This window comes from Urocitellus parryii, chromosome 2 (assembly GCF_045843805.1).
Source record: "Urocitellus parryii isolate mUroPar1 chromosome 2, mUroPar1.hap1, whole genome shotgun sequence".
NCBI lineage: Eukaryota > Metazoa > Chordata > Mammalia > Rodentia > Sciuridae > Urocitellus > Urocitellus parryii.
In genome coordinates, this window is record NC_135532.1 from 128,220,794 (window position 1) to 128,235,203 (window position 14,410).

The following is a 14,410-nucleotide window of genomic DNA, read 5'->3' on the forward strand; positions in this document are numbered from 1 at the left end:
AAAGATAGAAACACAGAATGGGGAAGGCAAGGATGCACCCTGAGAGGATGCCTGGGATTTGGAAGTGTTGGTGTGAACTCACGATTTCTGAAATCATGTTTATGGTACATAAGCACATCAAAATGTGTCCATGAATATTTGTACATACATCATTTCCTAGTTCCGTCTGTTGTATGGTCTAGAGCATATACTCATTAGCAATGAATACACCTCAGGTCTGGATCCAAGTATCTAATAACTTGCCCTAGGGTTCTATGGAGAAACTGCTGATATAGATCCCCAATATCTTATGTAAGTAGAGAAGGACTCTTGCCAAATCTAAGGCAATTTCAGCACCAAAGTAAGTGCATTAATGACTTATACACCACTGGGGGGGGGGAGGGTTAGTGAAAAAATACTAGAAAACTGAATCTATAGCTGTAACAGAGTTTAGGTAGATATAGATGGATGGATAGAAGCATGGATTGGGGACAGTGCTGCTTTCAGTAGAATGTTGAGTGCTAACTGCAACATGTGGAAGGAATGCTGGAGTTGCAAAATCATCACAGAAACTCCCAAAATATAATCTGAAGGATCATCAATGGATTTTAAATGCTGGGAGAAAATGTTAATGTAGACTTCTTGTTTCACAGAGACTGTTTATTAATTTCAGGGTAAAAACTAGTAACTATACATCGAAGAAACAGAACTGCACCATGACCAGGTGATCAAAATTCATATCACCAACGAGGAGATAAGATATTGTATGTTCCTAGATGTCATGTCCTGATGACACAGTCACCAAGAAAGTATTCTGACCAAAAATGCACAACTTGGATTTAATCACATGGAAACCCCAAATAAGAAACATTATATTAAAAGAGAAGAACAAGGGGAAAGATAATTTTCTCTTCAAACACCTGTCAATGCCTTTTAAGTCAAAGGCAGCCCAAATGAGGGATAATTAAGGCAGGACAACAACAACAACAACAAAACACACAAATGATTAAAAAAAAAAAAAAAGGAGGTAAAATTCTAACAGGCTAATCTGGGTTAAAGGTATATGGATGTTCTTTGTAATATTCTTCTTTTTGGAAGTTTTCTGTAAATTGGAAATTATTTCCATAAATAGTTAAAAAAATTATAAAGGGCTTACATTAGTTTGCCAGCCACATGTCCTGATTATTATTAATATATAATCTTAAAAAACTAAACAAAAAAACAAACTCATGTTCTTAAGTATTGGGAAGGAGTATTTTAAACATCCCAAACAGCAAAATCTCCAAATAAAGACGTTCTGAAAATTAGCCCCCTTTCTGGGGGCATAGTTCATGAAAACAGAAGGCCAGAGATGGTCGGCAATAAAAGAGAAAGAGTGCTTATAAAACAAGTGATTTGGGACATGCCTGGTAACTGCCAAGTTCTGTTAAGAAAATAAAACAGGAGGAATGACAGTATTTGGTTTATGTAAGAAAAGCATGTTCCAAATAAAACTCTTCTTTCTTCATATATTCACAAGTCTGTTCTGCAAATAATCATTTATTTTTTTTCTAAGAGTGAATGATACTTTATGCCCAAAATAAATAGTAAAGTCACCAATTCTATTTGTCTTACTGGCGATGTATCCTTGAAGAAAAATCAAGTAAAATGTTCATAAATTATGATATCTCATCCAATATCTATCGAGGTTTTTGCTTCTTCCCACATATTTCTTGTTTCTATTTAACAAGATGATTTACTTTTATGTGGTCAATGATAATAAGTCTTTAAAAATCCATTTTGAAAAAATGGAGCAAAAAATAACAACTGCATTATAGCAAAAAATTATATTGTCAACAGGAATTTAGTTTAATATCTTTATAAAAGATAAACAAATTCTGATTTTTTCCTTTATTTTATAATTGAAAAATGAAATCACGTAACATGAATACTTAATACATAATTTCCTTAAAACTTCTCTATGGTGAAACAAAATTGTACATATTTAAAGAGTGTATATAATAGTAACACTCAAGACAATTTCAAACCAACTATTGGTATAACTTTAAATTACTATTAATTGTGGCTATTTTTGAAAAAGAGATGTGCAAAGCTTACTAGGGCCCAGCATACCAGAAATACTTAATTTCTCAGAGTAAAATCTACAATGTTACATGGTTCCAAAAGTGGCATTATAGTGTGAAGACACTATAAACTGCTCTCTCTTTCTCAGAAGTCTCTTAAAACAGACTGGAAATAATGGAAAAATATTCAGTACCCCCTATGTAATAACAAAAATATTTCTGTTGACTACTTTTTGCCCAAAGTGATTAAGGACAAAAAATAGGAATTCTTGTTGCTTTACTATTTGATAAACTGCTAGTAAGTTCCCATTAGAAGTTCTTTAGATATTATACCAAGTTGTCTTGGTCTTCTGATCATATATATACACACACATATATATATGCATCTTTTTTCAAGTAAAGAAATGTTTAACAGATGTAAACTATTTATTGAATATTTGCCACCAAATATTGTTAAATACATTATCTTGCAGCATATCGCTTTCAAGTTAAAATGTCAGAAACAAACACCAATATTTACAATTCTTTTAAGGAATGTTATATAATGACACATTAAGGCGTAAATTCTTTTGGCTTATAATTCTTAAAAGAATGATAATAGCAAAAGTGATGCAAAATCTTCAGTGTGAGATTATGATTAAGCTACATTTTACAAAAATATGGTGTAAGATGGCAATAATCCCATTCAACATCCTGGATTAGATCCCTTCAGGAGGGACTGATAATTTATACAGTCAAACTTTAAAATTTACAGATAAAGGCAGTTTAATACTGCCACTGAGAAATACATCTCTTAACATATACAACTTTCAGGCCACAGTTTTGAAGGTCTGAAGTATCAAGTTGGTTTGATGAATTAGTCGGTTGGCACTTATGAACACATTTATTGCCCTGTTTAAAAAGAAAAAGAACATGCATTAATTTCACCCCCCAAATTCACCCTTTCAAAATAGTTATCCTTAATGACATGTATCAGTAGCAACAAAATCATTTGGGAAAATAAAAACATTAGTAGTGAGTATTAAAAACTTTCATTCTAGTTTGGGATTTAATGGTGTTGTAGCATTTCAAACTATAGGGTCTAGGAATTACTGCCCCCTGGTGGTTCTGGCTGGCAAGAAGGTGTTGGAGGGTTGTTAATGATAAGAGTCAGTCCCTCAATAATCAAGAAAAGTTCATTCACAGGTCAAATAACAAGTCAAATAACTAGCCAAAGGAGGATTCAGATGTGATCTCTTGCTGTGGTTTCAGAGAAGTCAACAAAATCTGGACAAGTATTATACTCACTCTCAAGGTCTGAAATTCAAAAGAGCCTGATAAATATTTAAGAAAAATTACTTCTAATCTGATTTATACCAACTTTCTCTTCTTTCAAATTACAATTAATACACTTATTTGAAATAAAATAAGCATGTGGTTTCAACATCTAGGACCTGACAATGTACAATAATATACTCCTTAAAAATGTTTTATGCTCCACGATATTCTTTTTTAAATATTTTTCAGTTGTAGTTGGACAAAATACATTTTATTTATATATTTATTTAATGTGGTGCTAAGGATCGAACCCAGGACCTTGCAAGTGCTAGGTGAGCGCTCTACCACTGAGCCACAACCCCAGCCCCCCCACCATATTGTCTTAATGGTCCATCATTATGTAAACTGGAACACAAAACTGATGCCCTAGTCCTACAGTGCAGCTTTACTGATTTCTTAGCAAAGTCAAGATTTGTATTTTTATCCCAGACATTTCTCAAAAAAGAAGCAGAAATTGATTAGATCAATCAAAGCAAATTCACCCCTACTATTAAAAAATGACTTAAGAATAGTTTTCCATTTTCAGAAAACAGGTACAAAACTTATAGCATGTTATCCATACATAAAAAACTGAAATTTAAAGAAGCTGCTCAATTGAAAAAAAAGTATCAGCAAGAAGCTGAATAATACATGACACAGTAAATAAATTCAGATTATTGAAATGTAGGTTCTAGGGGGCTGGGGATGTGGCTCAAGCAGTAGTGTGCTCGCCTGGCATGTGTGCGGCCCAAGTTCGATCCTCAGCACCACATACAAACAAAGATGTTGTGTCCGCCGAGAACTAAAAAATAAAATACTAAAAATTCTCTCTCTTAAAAAAAAAAAAAAAAGTAGGTTCTAAATTTCTACCTTTCAATGTGCTTATTCCGTAATTCTTATTAACTAATTAGAATAAGAAATAATGATGCCATTGTGAAAATTAATCTTTTAATGTTTTTGGTTATTTGAACTTTGCACAGGAGATGAAAGAAAAAGATAAGTTTATTTTCAGATTAAATCTAGTTTATAAAATGAAGTCATTAAGAAGCATTTCCTGGGGCTGGGGTTGTGGCTCAACAGTAGAGCGCTCGCCTAGCCATGTGGAGGCCCTGGGTTCGATCTTCAACACCACATAAAAATAAAATAGAGGTATTGTGTCCAACTACAACTAAATAAACAAAATATATATTTTTTTAAAAAGAAGCATTTCTCAGAATTATGGAATAAAATCCATATAAGTAAAATCACTAATATGATATAATGTATAAGATAAATGTAAATATTTCAACCTGTTTGAACTGTTAAAACTGACTGAAAATTAGAATTACAGTGCATTTCCTTATTTTAAAATATTACTACAACAATATCATAATGGTCTGGTATGTACATAGGGATCTTAAAGCTCCAATAAATCAAAAAGAATAGGTGTTTGAGACCTTAAACACTGTTAGAAAACAGGCTTGTTCACAAAACTCCTAGCATTTTACTTCAAATACAAAGAACTATCCATATGAAAGAAAGCTACAGAAAACATGTCTTGCCCTCTGAACCAGTTTATACATTATATGTAAATATGTGTATATATGTAAAAACACAAAACCTTCTAGGTTTTCTATAGTTCTCTATGATCAATCCAATGTAAACTTAAAAACCACTCCAAATTTACATATACATCTTACATAAAAGAATGATACCATAAAATCCAATGTAAGCCTCCTTTCCAGGACTGGATCCTAACCCTTGCAGTGCTTTTTTTTTTTTTTTTTAGCTACAGATGGACACGATACCAATACCTTTATTCTATTTATTTATATAAATATTTTTGTGGTGCTAGGGATCAAACCCAGTGCCTCAGACATGCTAGGCAAGCACTCTACCACTGAGCTACAACCCCAGCGCCCTTGAGGTGTTCTAAAATCACCTGGAATGCTCTCTCACCAAATATCTAGACCCTGGACCCACATTGGGATAAATGAGTCAGAATTTCTGAAACTGGAGTCCAGGAAAAGGGATTTTAAAAAAATGAACCCCAAGTGATTCTAAAATGCAAACAGGATAGCATACTGAATCTCCAGGAGCTTCATTATCACCTGAAAACTTCTTAGAAATGCAAATTCTTGTCCCCTACCCCCACACCAGATCTACAGAATCAGAACTACTGAAGTTTTAGAACCATTGCTTCAGGAATTGGTAAAAATGCTTTTATATTTCTAAAGGGTTAAAGATAAAAACAAAAGAATTACATTATGTGATAGGTGAAAATTACACAAAATTAAATTTCAGTGTCTATAAACATTTATTAGAATACAACTATATCCACTAGTTATATTACCTATGGCTGCTTTTGTGTCACAACAGCAGAGGTGAGATGGGCAATTGCCACAGACTCAGAATCTAAAATATTCACTATCTGACCCTTTCCTGAAAAATTCTAACAACTCCTGCTACTAATAGCTGGGTTAGCAGCCATTCATTTTCTAATAATCTCTGCCTTTGTCACTAACTGCTCTGAGCATTACGAATATTTTAATAAAAGGGCTTAATTTACATGGTTTTAATATCATATAAACAACATTATCTATTCAATTTTAAAAGAAAAGGAAAACAACATTACTTACTTGCCATCTTTAAAATATGTTTTCAGAGTATCACTGAAACTTTTCGAGTACTTTACAAATTCTTTCTTTTGGTGTTCAAGTGCCTACATTATGAATAGCAAGAAAAAATAATAAATAATAAAGTCAAAGATTAGAGTTTACACAGAATATGGCATATATGTTTCAGAGCATCATTTTTAGCAATATCTATTTAAACACATGTAACAGCATATTTAAATTGAGTACAAACCTAATGGTTAATAACATAATTTTCAATAATCAAATCCTCTTACTATTTAATTCAATAATATAACCAAGTGTAAACAATATTTCGGGTGGCAAGGAGCAAGGTTTCTACTTACCCTGCGGTTCTGGTATTGATATTTCTTGAAGACATTATTCACTGTATCAAGAAGTTCTTTTATTGCACTAGCTATATCCCTGTTAAGAAAGGAAACAATCTTCAAAATCAACTATATTTGAAAGCAAAATGTGCATGCACGTTTAACTACTAATAGCAGACTCAGGATTATCATATGTACACTTTTACCATGGGCCAATGTTTGATTAGCTGGTTAGAGTGGGAGTTTAGTTTCAAAAATTTTTCTAAGATTCTAATTGTCTTCCTAAATCAACATGATTTCATTATCACTTATCAATTTTAAAAGAAAGTATTCCTATCCCTATGTCTTTCTTTATCAATTTTTGATTTACTTTCCAAATGCCAATGTATTGAATTAACAAATTCACATATAATAAATTCAAGCTACCATACTATACACTTCGGTTATTTTATAAATGATTTTATAAAATTTTACATTTCATGTAACTAATTTCTGCATTAACCAACATTTCACCTTATATACTATTCTTTTTTTGTGTGTGTGTGGTGCTAGGGATTGAATCCATGGCCTTGCATGCATGCAAGGGAAGCACTCCACCAACAGAGCTATATCCCCAGCCCACCGATCAGTTTTAATGTTAAAACACTTCTTCAATGGGCGCCTGTAATCCCAGTGGCTCTGGAAGCTGAGACAGGAGGATCACAAGTTCAAAGCCAGCTTCAGCAATTTAGTGAGGTCCTGAGCAACTCAGTGAGACCCTGTCTCTAAATAAAATACAAAATAGGGCTGGGGATGTGGCTCAGTGGTCAAGTGCCCCAGTGTTCAAGCCCTAGTACAAAACAAAACAAACAAACAAAAAGGCACTTCCTCCTGAGAGGAGGCCTCTTCTCTCTTAATGACATTTTAACTTCCACCTACCAACTAAATATCTTTCAAACCTTGCTATTTCTTTTGGAAAATATACTTAAAGTAATGGGAGAGACAAGATCCAAATACCCTACCTTAACTTTTCCAGCAATCATCCTTTGACTATACATGCATCATCATATTCCTACTCTTTGTGAGAGAAAAGAGATCAATAACTCTCATTTGAATTGATTATCCTTCCTTCCTAATCATGTAACATTTTTCTGAACCATTCTTGTCTTTTATATCTATGCCCTTTTGAATTTCCACATTCTAACTTCATAGCAATTTTTTTTCTGTCAATCTGAACTCTACATAACTGCATTCTCAAAAAGTCTCACATTCTCTAAGGGTGGACTTCTATTTTTTACATCCATTCTCTTAGCTGTTAAAGATTTTGCTGTTCAAATGTAACATGAACTTGAAGATATGAATTAAGACATAGATGCATACCATCTAAAACAATAAATATTACTAATTTTTTAATCACATGTCATTTTTTAGTTATTCATACCTAAAAAAAACAAAAAAACAAAAAACAAATCTCAGCTTCACTCTTTGTGGGAAGAAAAAAATGGTCAGTGTCCAGGATTCTGTGAGCATGTGCATGTTTGTCAGCATAGTCTTCAGTAAATAAGCATGTGGAAATTCAAATAATTATAGGCATATAGAATGTGTATTTAATAAAAGCATTTTAAACTATTATAAAATAGTTAAATTTTTAAATAAATACTTATTCATCCTGTATGTCAAACATTGGTATTAGGCAAAAACATTAAAACATTACATATTCGAATAGGACAATGAATATCACATAGAAATGCCATCTATTCACTTTTTTTTGGTCTACAGTTCAGTAACAGCACTTCACCAAGGGCTAATGTTTGACTATATATAACAGCTCTTTTCATTTTCAACCAAATTTGATCTTTCTACATCGCTGTGATGTACAAAAATCCATCACTATTTAATAAAATGGTGCCATATGACCATCCTATTTTCCAAGAAAAACTACAATATCCAGAAATAATGTTAAATCTACTCAGAGAGCAAGGTTCATCAAATTCACAATACAACTATCTAGGAATAAAATATATAGTGATAAGAATTTACATAAAATCCCATTGTGTATTATATTTAATGGTCTGCAAAAACAGGATCATAAAAATGTGCTTCCAGGGTCAATCAATAAGACGAACATATTCTTTCTCTATATAGGATACAGGTCAAAAGAGTGGTTCTGAAATAGGGTATTTAACATATGAAAAGAGAGGGAAAAGAAAAGGCAGGGAGAGAAGGGAGAGATTTGATAGACCCCCACCTCACATCTGCTTTTAAGAATTTGGAATCTGAAAAATAAGGAAAAAAATGAAACAAAAACCAAAAATTTAAAAAGAAATTATTCATATATATGTGTTTTATACGGGAGAATCTGTCTCTACTTTTAAAACAGGGAAAGGAAAGTCACTTACCAAAAAATAAAAAAAAACAAAAAAAAAACCCTGCTAGATGACTGCTAGTAAGCCACATCTGAAAATTATTGTTTGGGACAAGGAGCTAACAAGATTTGATGCCTTATTGGCACAGAACTTTCATAAAGGACTCTATTGGCAACCCAGGTAGTATATACCTATAATCTAAACTTGGGAGCTGAGGCAGGGAAACTGTGTTCAAAGTAAGAACAAAGCACTAAGCAATTCAGCAAGACACTGTCTCAAAATAAAATGTAAAAAAGGGCTGGGGATATGATTCAGTGGTTAAGAATACCTGGATTCAATCCCTGGTATCGAAAAAAAGAAAAAGATTCTATTGACCAAGTCTGTTTATCTTTAAGCTTGGCCTTCAACTTGGATATTAGGCGAGATACTGCTAATGGCTTACCAAATGCTGAAAAATGTGCTCTATAAACAATATAAAATAATTTATGTCAAATAATATGTTTCCTTATGTACACAGAAAATAATTTTTGTTTATGACGCCAAGGCTTGTTTTAGGGAAGCAAATCATATTAGTAATTACCTGAGAGTTTGTTTCCTACATGAGAAAACAAAAGCACAAAAAAATACTTGATACAGAACTCGAGTAAAATAAAACTATCCTATAATGATGTAGTTTGGAGCAGATGGATTCTGTGATGAGGGACAGATAGTGTAAGTGAAACGAGAAGAAATTTAGCAATTTGAGCTATTTAGTAGTAGGGCAACTTTTGGGAAACATATACATTTTCTGAAAGACAACAAGTATCAGATGAAATGTAACATATTTTATAAAAAACAGATGGAAGCCAGCATGATTGAGCATGCCTGTAATCCCATCAGCTGGAGAGGCTGAGGCAGGAGGATCATGATTCAAAGACAGCCTCAGCAACTGACTCAGGCCCTAAATAACTCAGGGAGACCCTGTCTCTAATAAAATACAAAAAGAGGCTGAGGATGTAGCTTAGTGGTTAAGTGCCCCTGGGTTCAATTGCTAGCACCCCCCCCCCCAAAAAAAACATGGAAAAGTAAATCATGCCACCCCAATCCAAATGATATATACTTATACCAACACCCTGAAGGAAGAAACCCCAGTACTAGACAACTCTAAAAAAACTACTCTGAAGCCATTGTGAAACTGACTGGAATATACACACATAGACCACAAAGAGTAAACAAATGAATGCATGCTTTTTTTTTTCTTTTAAAGACAGAGAGAGAGAGAGAGAGAGAGAGAGTTTTTAATATTTATTTTTTAGTTTTCGGCAGACACAACATCTTTGTTTGTATGTGGTGCTGAGGATCGAACCTGGGCCGCACGCATGCCAGGCGAGTGCGCTACCGCTTGAGCCACATCCCCAGCCCAAAATGCATGTTTTTTTGATCTAGTAAATCAAGTTTCAACTAGTAAACTATTAATCTGAATGCATCAGACTTGAAATCTACAGCTGTGTACAGTGATGAATGTCAGTAATCCCAGAGGCTTAGGAGGGTGAGGAAGGAGGATGATGACAAGTTTAAAGCTAGCCTCAGCAACTTAAAGAGACCCTGTTTCAATGGGGGGAGGGGGGAGTCTGGGGATGTGGCTCAGTGGTTAAGTGCCCCTGAATTCAATTTCTGGTACCCCAAAACAAATCTACAAATTAATTCTATAAAATATCTGCATAAGTTCAAATGTAGTCAAACAGAGGCATTGATTAATCAAAAGAAGTTTGAAAATATTTACCAGATCATTTTTTTTTCTCATCAACTTTGGGAATTTTTTTTTGTTTTGTTTTGTGTGTGGTGCTGGATATCACTCAGTTTGATCCACATGCTAGGCAAGCACTCTACCACTGAGTTTCAGATACAGAACTGGGGGTAAAATAAAACTATCCTTTTTTTCACAATGCTAGCACATGCTGTGATTAGATACTAGAGTATATACTACATAAGACTTTATGTACACAATTTCTTTCAATTCTCACAAATACCACCCTCATTTTAAGAGGTGGAAATAAAAATGACAGAAGATAAGCAACTTATAAGAGCACAGAACCACGAGTTGGAGGAATGGAGACTTAAATCTAAGTCTGTTAATACATTAAAAAAAAAAAAGCACAGTTACTAGTTGTCAGGAATCATTTTACTATTTGAATACAACCTATAGCATCACCTTTAATACATAGTATAGCAGTTCTCTGACACATGCTTAATGAAAAATGTTGCTAAGATAAATGGTTGAGTAGGATAAATACCTTGAATATGAAAATAAAATATTTTAAAGATAAAATAGTAACTGCACAATGTGTTGTGCTTGAATGATGCAACATTTTTTATTCTGGTGGGATTTTATCCACTATTAGTCCAACAATTAACAGTGGAAATGACATGTATCAAAATGTACCAGAATATATCACATTGATACAAATAATTAGATCTTAGCAATCTATGCTATTCATACATGGCTGAGTTTAACACTTAGAAATAACATACATATCCAAAAACATACCAGGGCAAACTATTCTTCCTAAAATGATTAGGAAATAAATTTACATTGCCATTACTCTTAATTCAGTTATGCAACTATACTCTAGAAGATAGAACTATTACTATTTCCCCATAAATGAGACAAAGTCCCAATAAAACATCTATTAATAATAAATGGGACAAAGAGTGTTCTATGGAGAACACTCTTCAGTTCCTGAGTTCAACTTCCTCAAGACTAAAATGTAGCTATTATTAATGTGGTTTTCAAATTGTATCTCCCTAGTGTCAAAAGCTTTACCAGATCTGCCCCAGGGGTTCCCCGCTGGAAAAAGGGGATGTCAAAGAAAAAAGGATGAGAGTTCTAGGCCTATTATTTCTATCAAAATACTGTTATCTCTCTTACATACTGGCATTCTACATAAAACATTCTTTATTATACTTCTTTCAAATAATAAAAACCTTTGACAACTGCCAGATTAGATCAACATCGTGATTAGAAAGCAGCAGAGAAGACCTTGGTATAAGACCTTGGGAATAATACCTAATTCCTGTGCTTCAATTTCCCCTTCTTTTACAGAAATTGCAATAAGTTAACTTAGGTAAAGTGTTTAAAATAGGGCTTGAAACAAAATGGTTTCTATATAGGTATTTACCGTTATTAAGATGGCATTGATCCTATAACCCCTATTTCAATGACCTGAAGCAAAATCTGATGAAAATATTATTTAAATGTCAAACCTTCATAGATATGTAGCACGGCTTATCACTAAAGATACAATTATTAAAAAAAAAAAAGTGCCCAGGTCTGAGCACATTTGTGTTATAATTACCCTTCTTGCTGCTGTTCTGCAGCCAGCCTGCACTATAGTCTCTTGGTAGATTCTATTTTACTTAACTTGTATACTACCAGCAAGAATTTGGAGGTTCATACTTTGGTCAATATGATTCTATTTGTGTTCATGACATGCCACAAAACAATAAAAATCATTAACAAAATTGGTATCTTATTACTATTCTTTCAATTTATCTAATTTCTCTATTCATTTTAATCTGACATTTATACTTTTCCACTAGTTATACAGTTCAAATTACACTGTTGTGCACATTTTAGTCACTGTTGTTTTTAAATTAAACCTTCTGAAAATATTAAACTCTTAGGCCAGTTTTGAAATAAACAAAAACGCAACATTTACAATTTTCAAATTTCATTTAAAATTAATATTTCAACTTAATATCATGTTAAAATTAAAAAAAATCTAGAATATACAGTTCCTTTGAAATGCTATTAAGGGAAGAACCAAAACAAAAAATCACTTACTTGATTGTCTGCAGAAACCTCACTCTGTCATTGATCTCATCTGGGATTTTACTGAGAATCTGTTTAAGTGCTCGTGCCTTTTCATTTAGGTCCTGGAATTCTGGCTCTGGTCGTTCAATCATATACTCTGATAGGACAAGCACAAAATAAAAGACATCATGTAACTAATTCCCTGACAAATTCAGGTCAAAGAATTTCCAATTATGGTCAAAGGGAGTGGGGGAAGAGAAAGGTCAGATAGTTAGAAAAGACAAGGTTGCAAAGAAGATTCATTAGAGTTTAATTTAGTCCAGAAATAACAGTTGGGTTTCTACTTTGTAAAAAAATTAGAGGATGAAAAATTAAGCATTCCCAAGTTAGGGTAAACAGAAATACCTTAAAGTGTTCAGAAAAACAAAACAAAACAAAACAAAACAAAATTAATGGGAAAGTTGAGTTTAATAATTTTAAACACCCATACTAAAAATAATTACAGTTCATTATGTCAAATCCCCAAAACCTACTAAAATTTTCAACATATTCTTGAAATCTCACTGAACAACACAATACCACAAATCCAACACAAGGGCTGGGGTCACAGAATAGCAATTTTGAAAAGAGGTTCAACCAGTCTTTGGCATAGGGGAAATAAGCCTATCACCAGGTTCAATGTGGATCTAGAAGCAATGCAACTCTATCAATTCAATCTAATATAAGCTGCAAATGCTTGTCTAAACAATGATGAAAGTTTTACTATAAATCACAGAATCAGTTAAAACATCTCCTATTTGTTTTCTCTTAATAAACATGTAAAATTATACCTTTTTATTTTCTAAATTACTGAGAAAATGGCTACTAATATTAAATAAAACCCATTTCTAATTGTTATTTTTTTTTAATATTTACTTTTTAGTTGTAGTTGGACACAGCACCTTTATTTATTTATTTATTTTTATGTGGTGCTGAGGATTGAACCCAGGGCCACGCATGTGCTAGGTGAGCACTTACCGCTGAGCCACAACCCCAGCCCTCTAATCATTTTTTAAAAGCAAAAAACAAAACTACAAAAAAAAAAAAAAAAAAGAAAGAGAAAAGAAGTCCCAAATATTTGCTTGAAAAAAGAAATGCCGTACTAAAAGTTTAAAATGACAAACAAAATGCTCATCACTTTCAAACTCAATAGAAAATAAAGTAACCATCCCAGAGAGCTTATAGTGAAACTGGAACTTGCTATATATGTTACTAATGGGGAAAAAATTAAAGCATGCATTATCAGCAAATACTGATTCATACCATTAAATTTTACAAATGTTAGATAAAAAAAAGAAGAGCTGCTTTTCTATTTTATATAGATTGCTTCTACTATCATTACAATAAGAAGAGTAAAGGGAGAGGAGGGAAGGAAGAACCTTTTGTCAAGTGACAATGATCTGGAGAAGTACTTTCAACAACTATAAAACTGAACAAGGCTCTTCTTTCTGATACCTTCTACATCATCAGCTGCCATTCGAAGAAGGGACTCCGTGAAATTAACTTCTACACTTTTTTTCTCTAAAATTTTCATAATGATGTCTTGTGTGAGACCTGGATTTTCTTTTTCAGCCTATAAGAAAAAAATGCCAGTTTTGAAACAGAGACATGGAAACAGCATTTTAAAGTTCACTGATGAGAATTTGTTGTGAATGTCGTAGACAGATTACTTATAAAACCAGAAGTCTTTGTGAAGCAAGTATGCTTTATTAGAGCTTGTATATTAGTAACTTCTACTATATCCAAAGTTCCCAGTTTCCATTTGAACATAAACTAGTTAATATTTAATTATCCATTATATTCTCTCACAATAAAACTAATAACAAATAAACAGCAATCATATATATTTTGGTAATCCATAAAATTACTCTTTTAAAATACATTGAGGATTTTTAGTTTAACATTGCAACTTGAGGATCAAACAGTAACTCATTTCACTGGTATTGGGCAAATC

The 14,410-nt window shown here is 32.9% G+C and overlaps 1 protein-coding gene across 1 annotated transcript in view; it reads right to left on the minus strand.

Annotated features, from left to right (window-relative positions):
• Positions 1-676: 676 nt before the first annotated feature.
• Pdcd10 (programmed cell death 10) overlaps positions 677-14,410 on the minus strand; it is a 43,722-nt gene continuing 29,988 nt past the window's right edge. Inside the window, exons 4-8 of the mRNA XM_026403650.2 lie at positions 13,912-14,029; positions 12,448-12,574; positions 6,298-6,376; positions 5,957-6,039; positions 677-2,933 (exon numbers count right to left, since the gene is read on the minus strand). Coding sequence (XP_026259435.1) covers positions 2,852-2,933; positions 5,957-6,039; positions 6,298-6,376; positions 12,448-12,574; positions 13,912-14,029 — 489 coding nt within the window. The 3' untranslated portion in view covers positions 677-2,851. The remainder of the gene's footprint in view (positions 2,934-5,956; positions 6,040-6,297; positions 6,377-12,447; positions 12,575-13,911; positions 14,030-14,410) is intronic.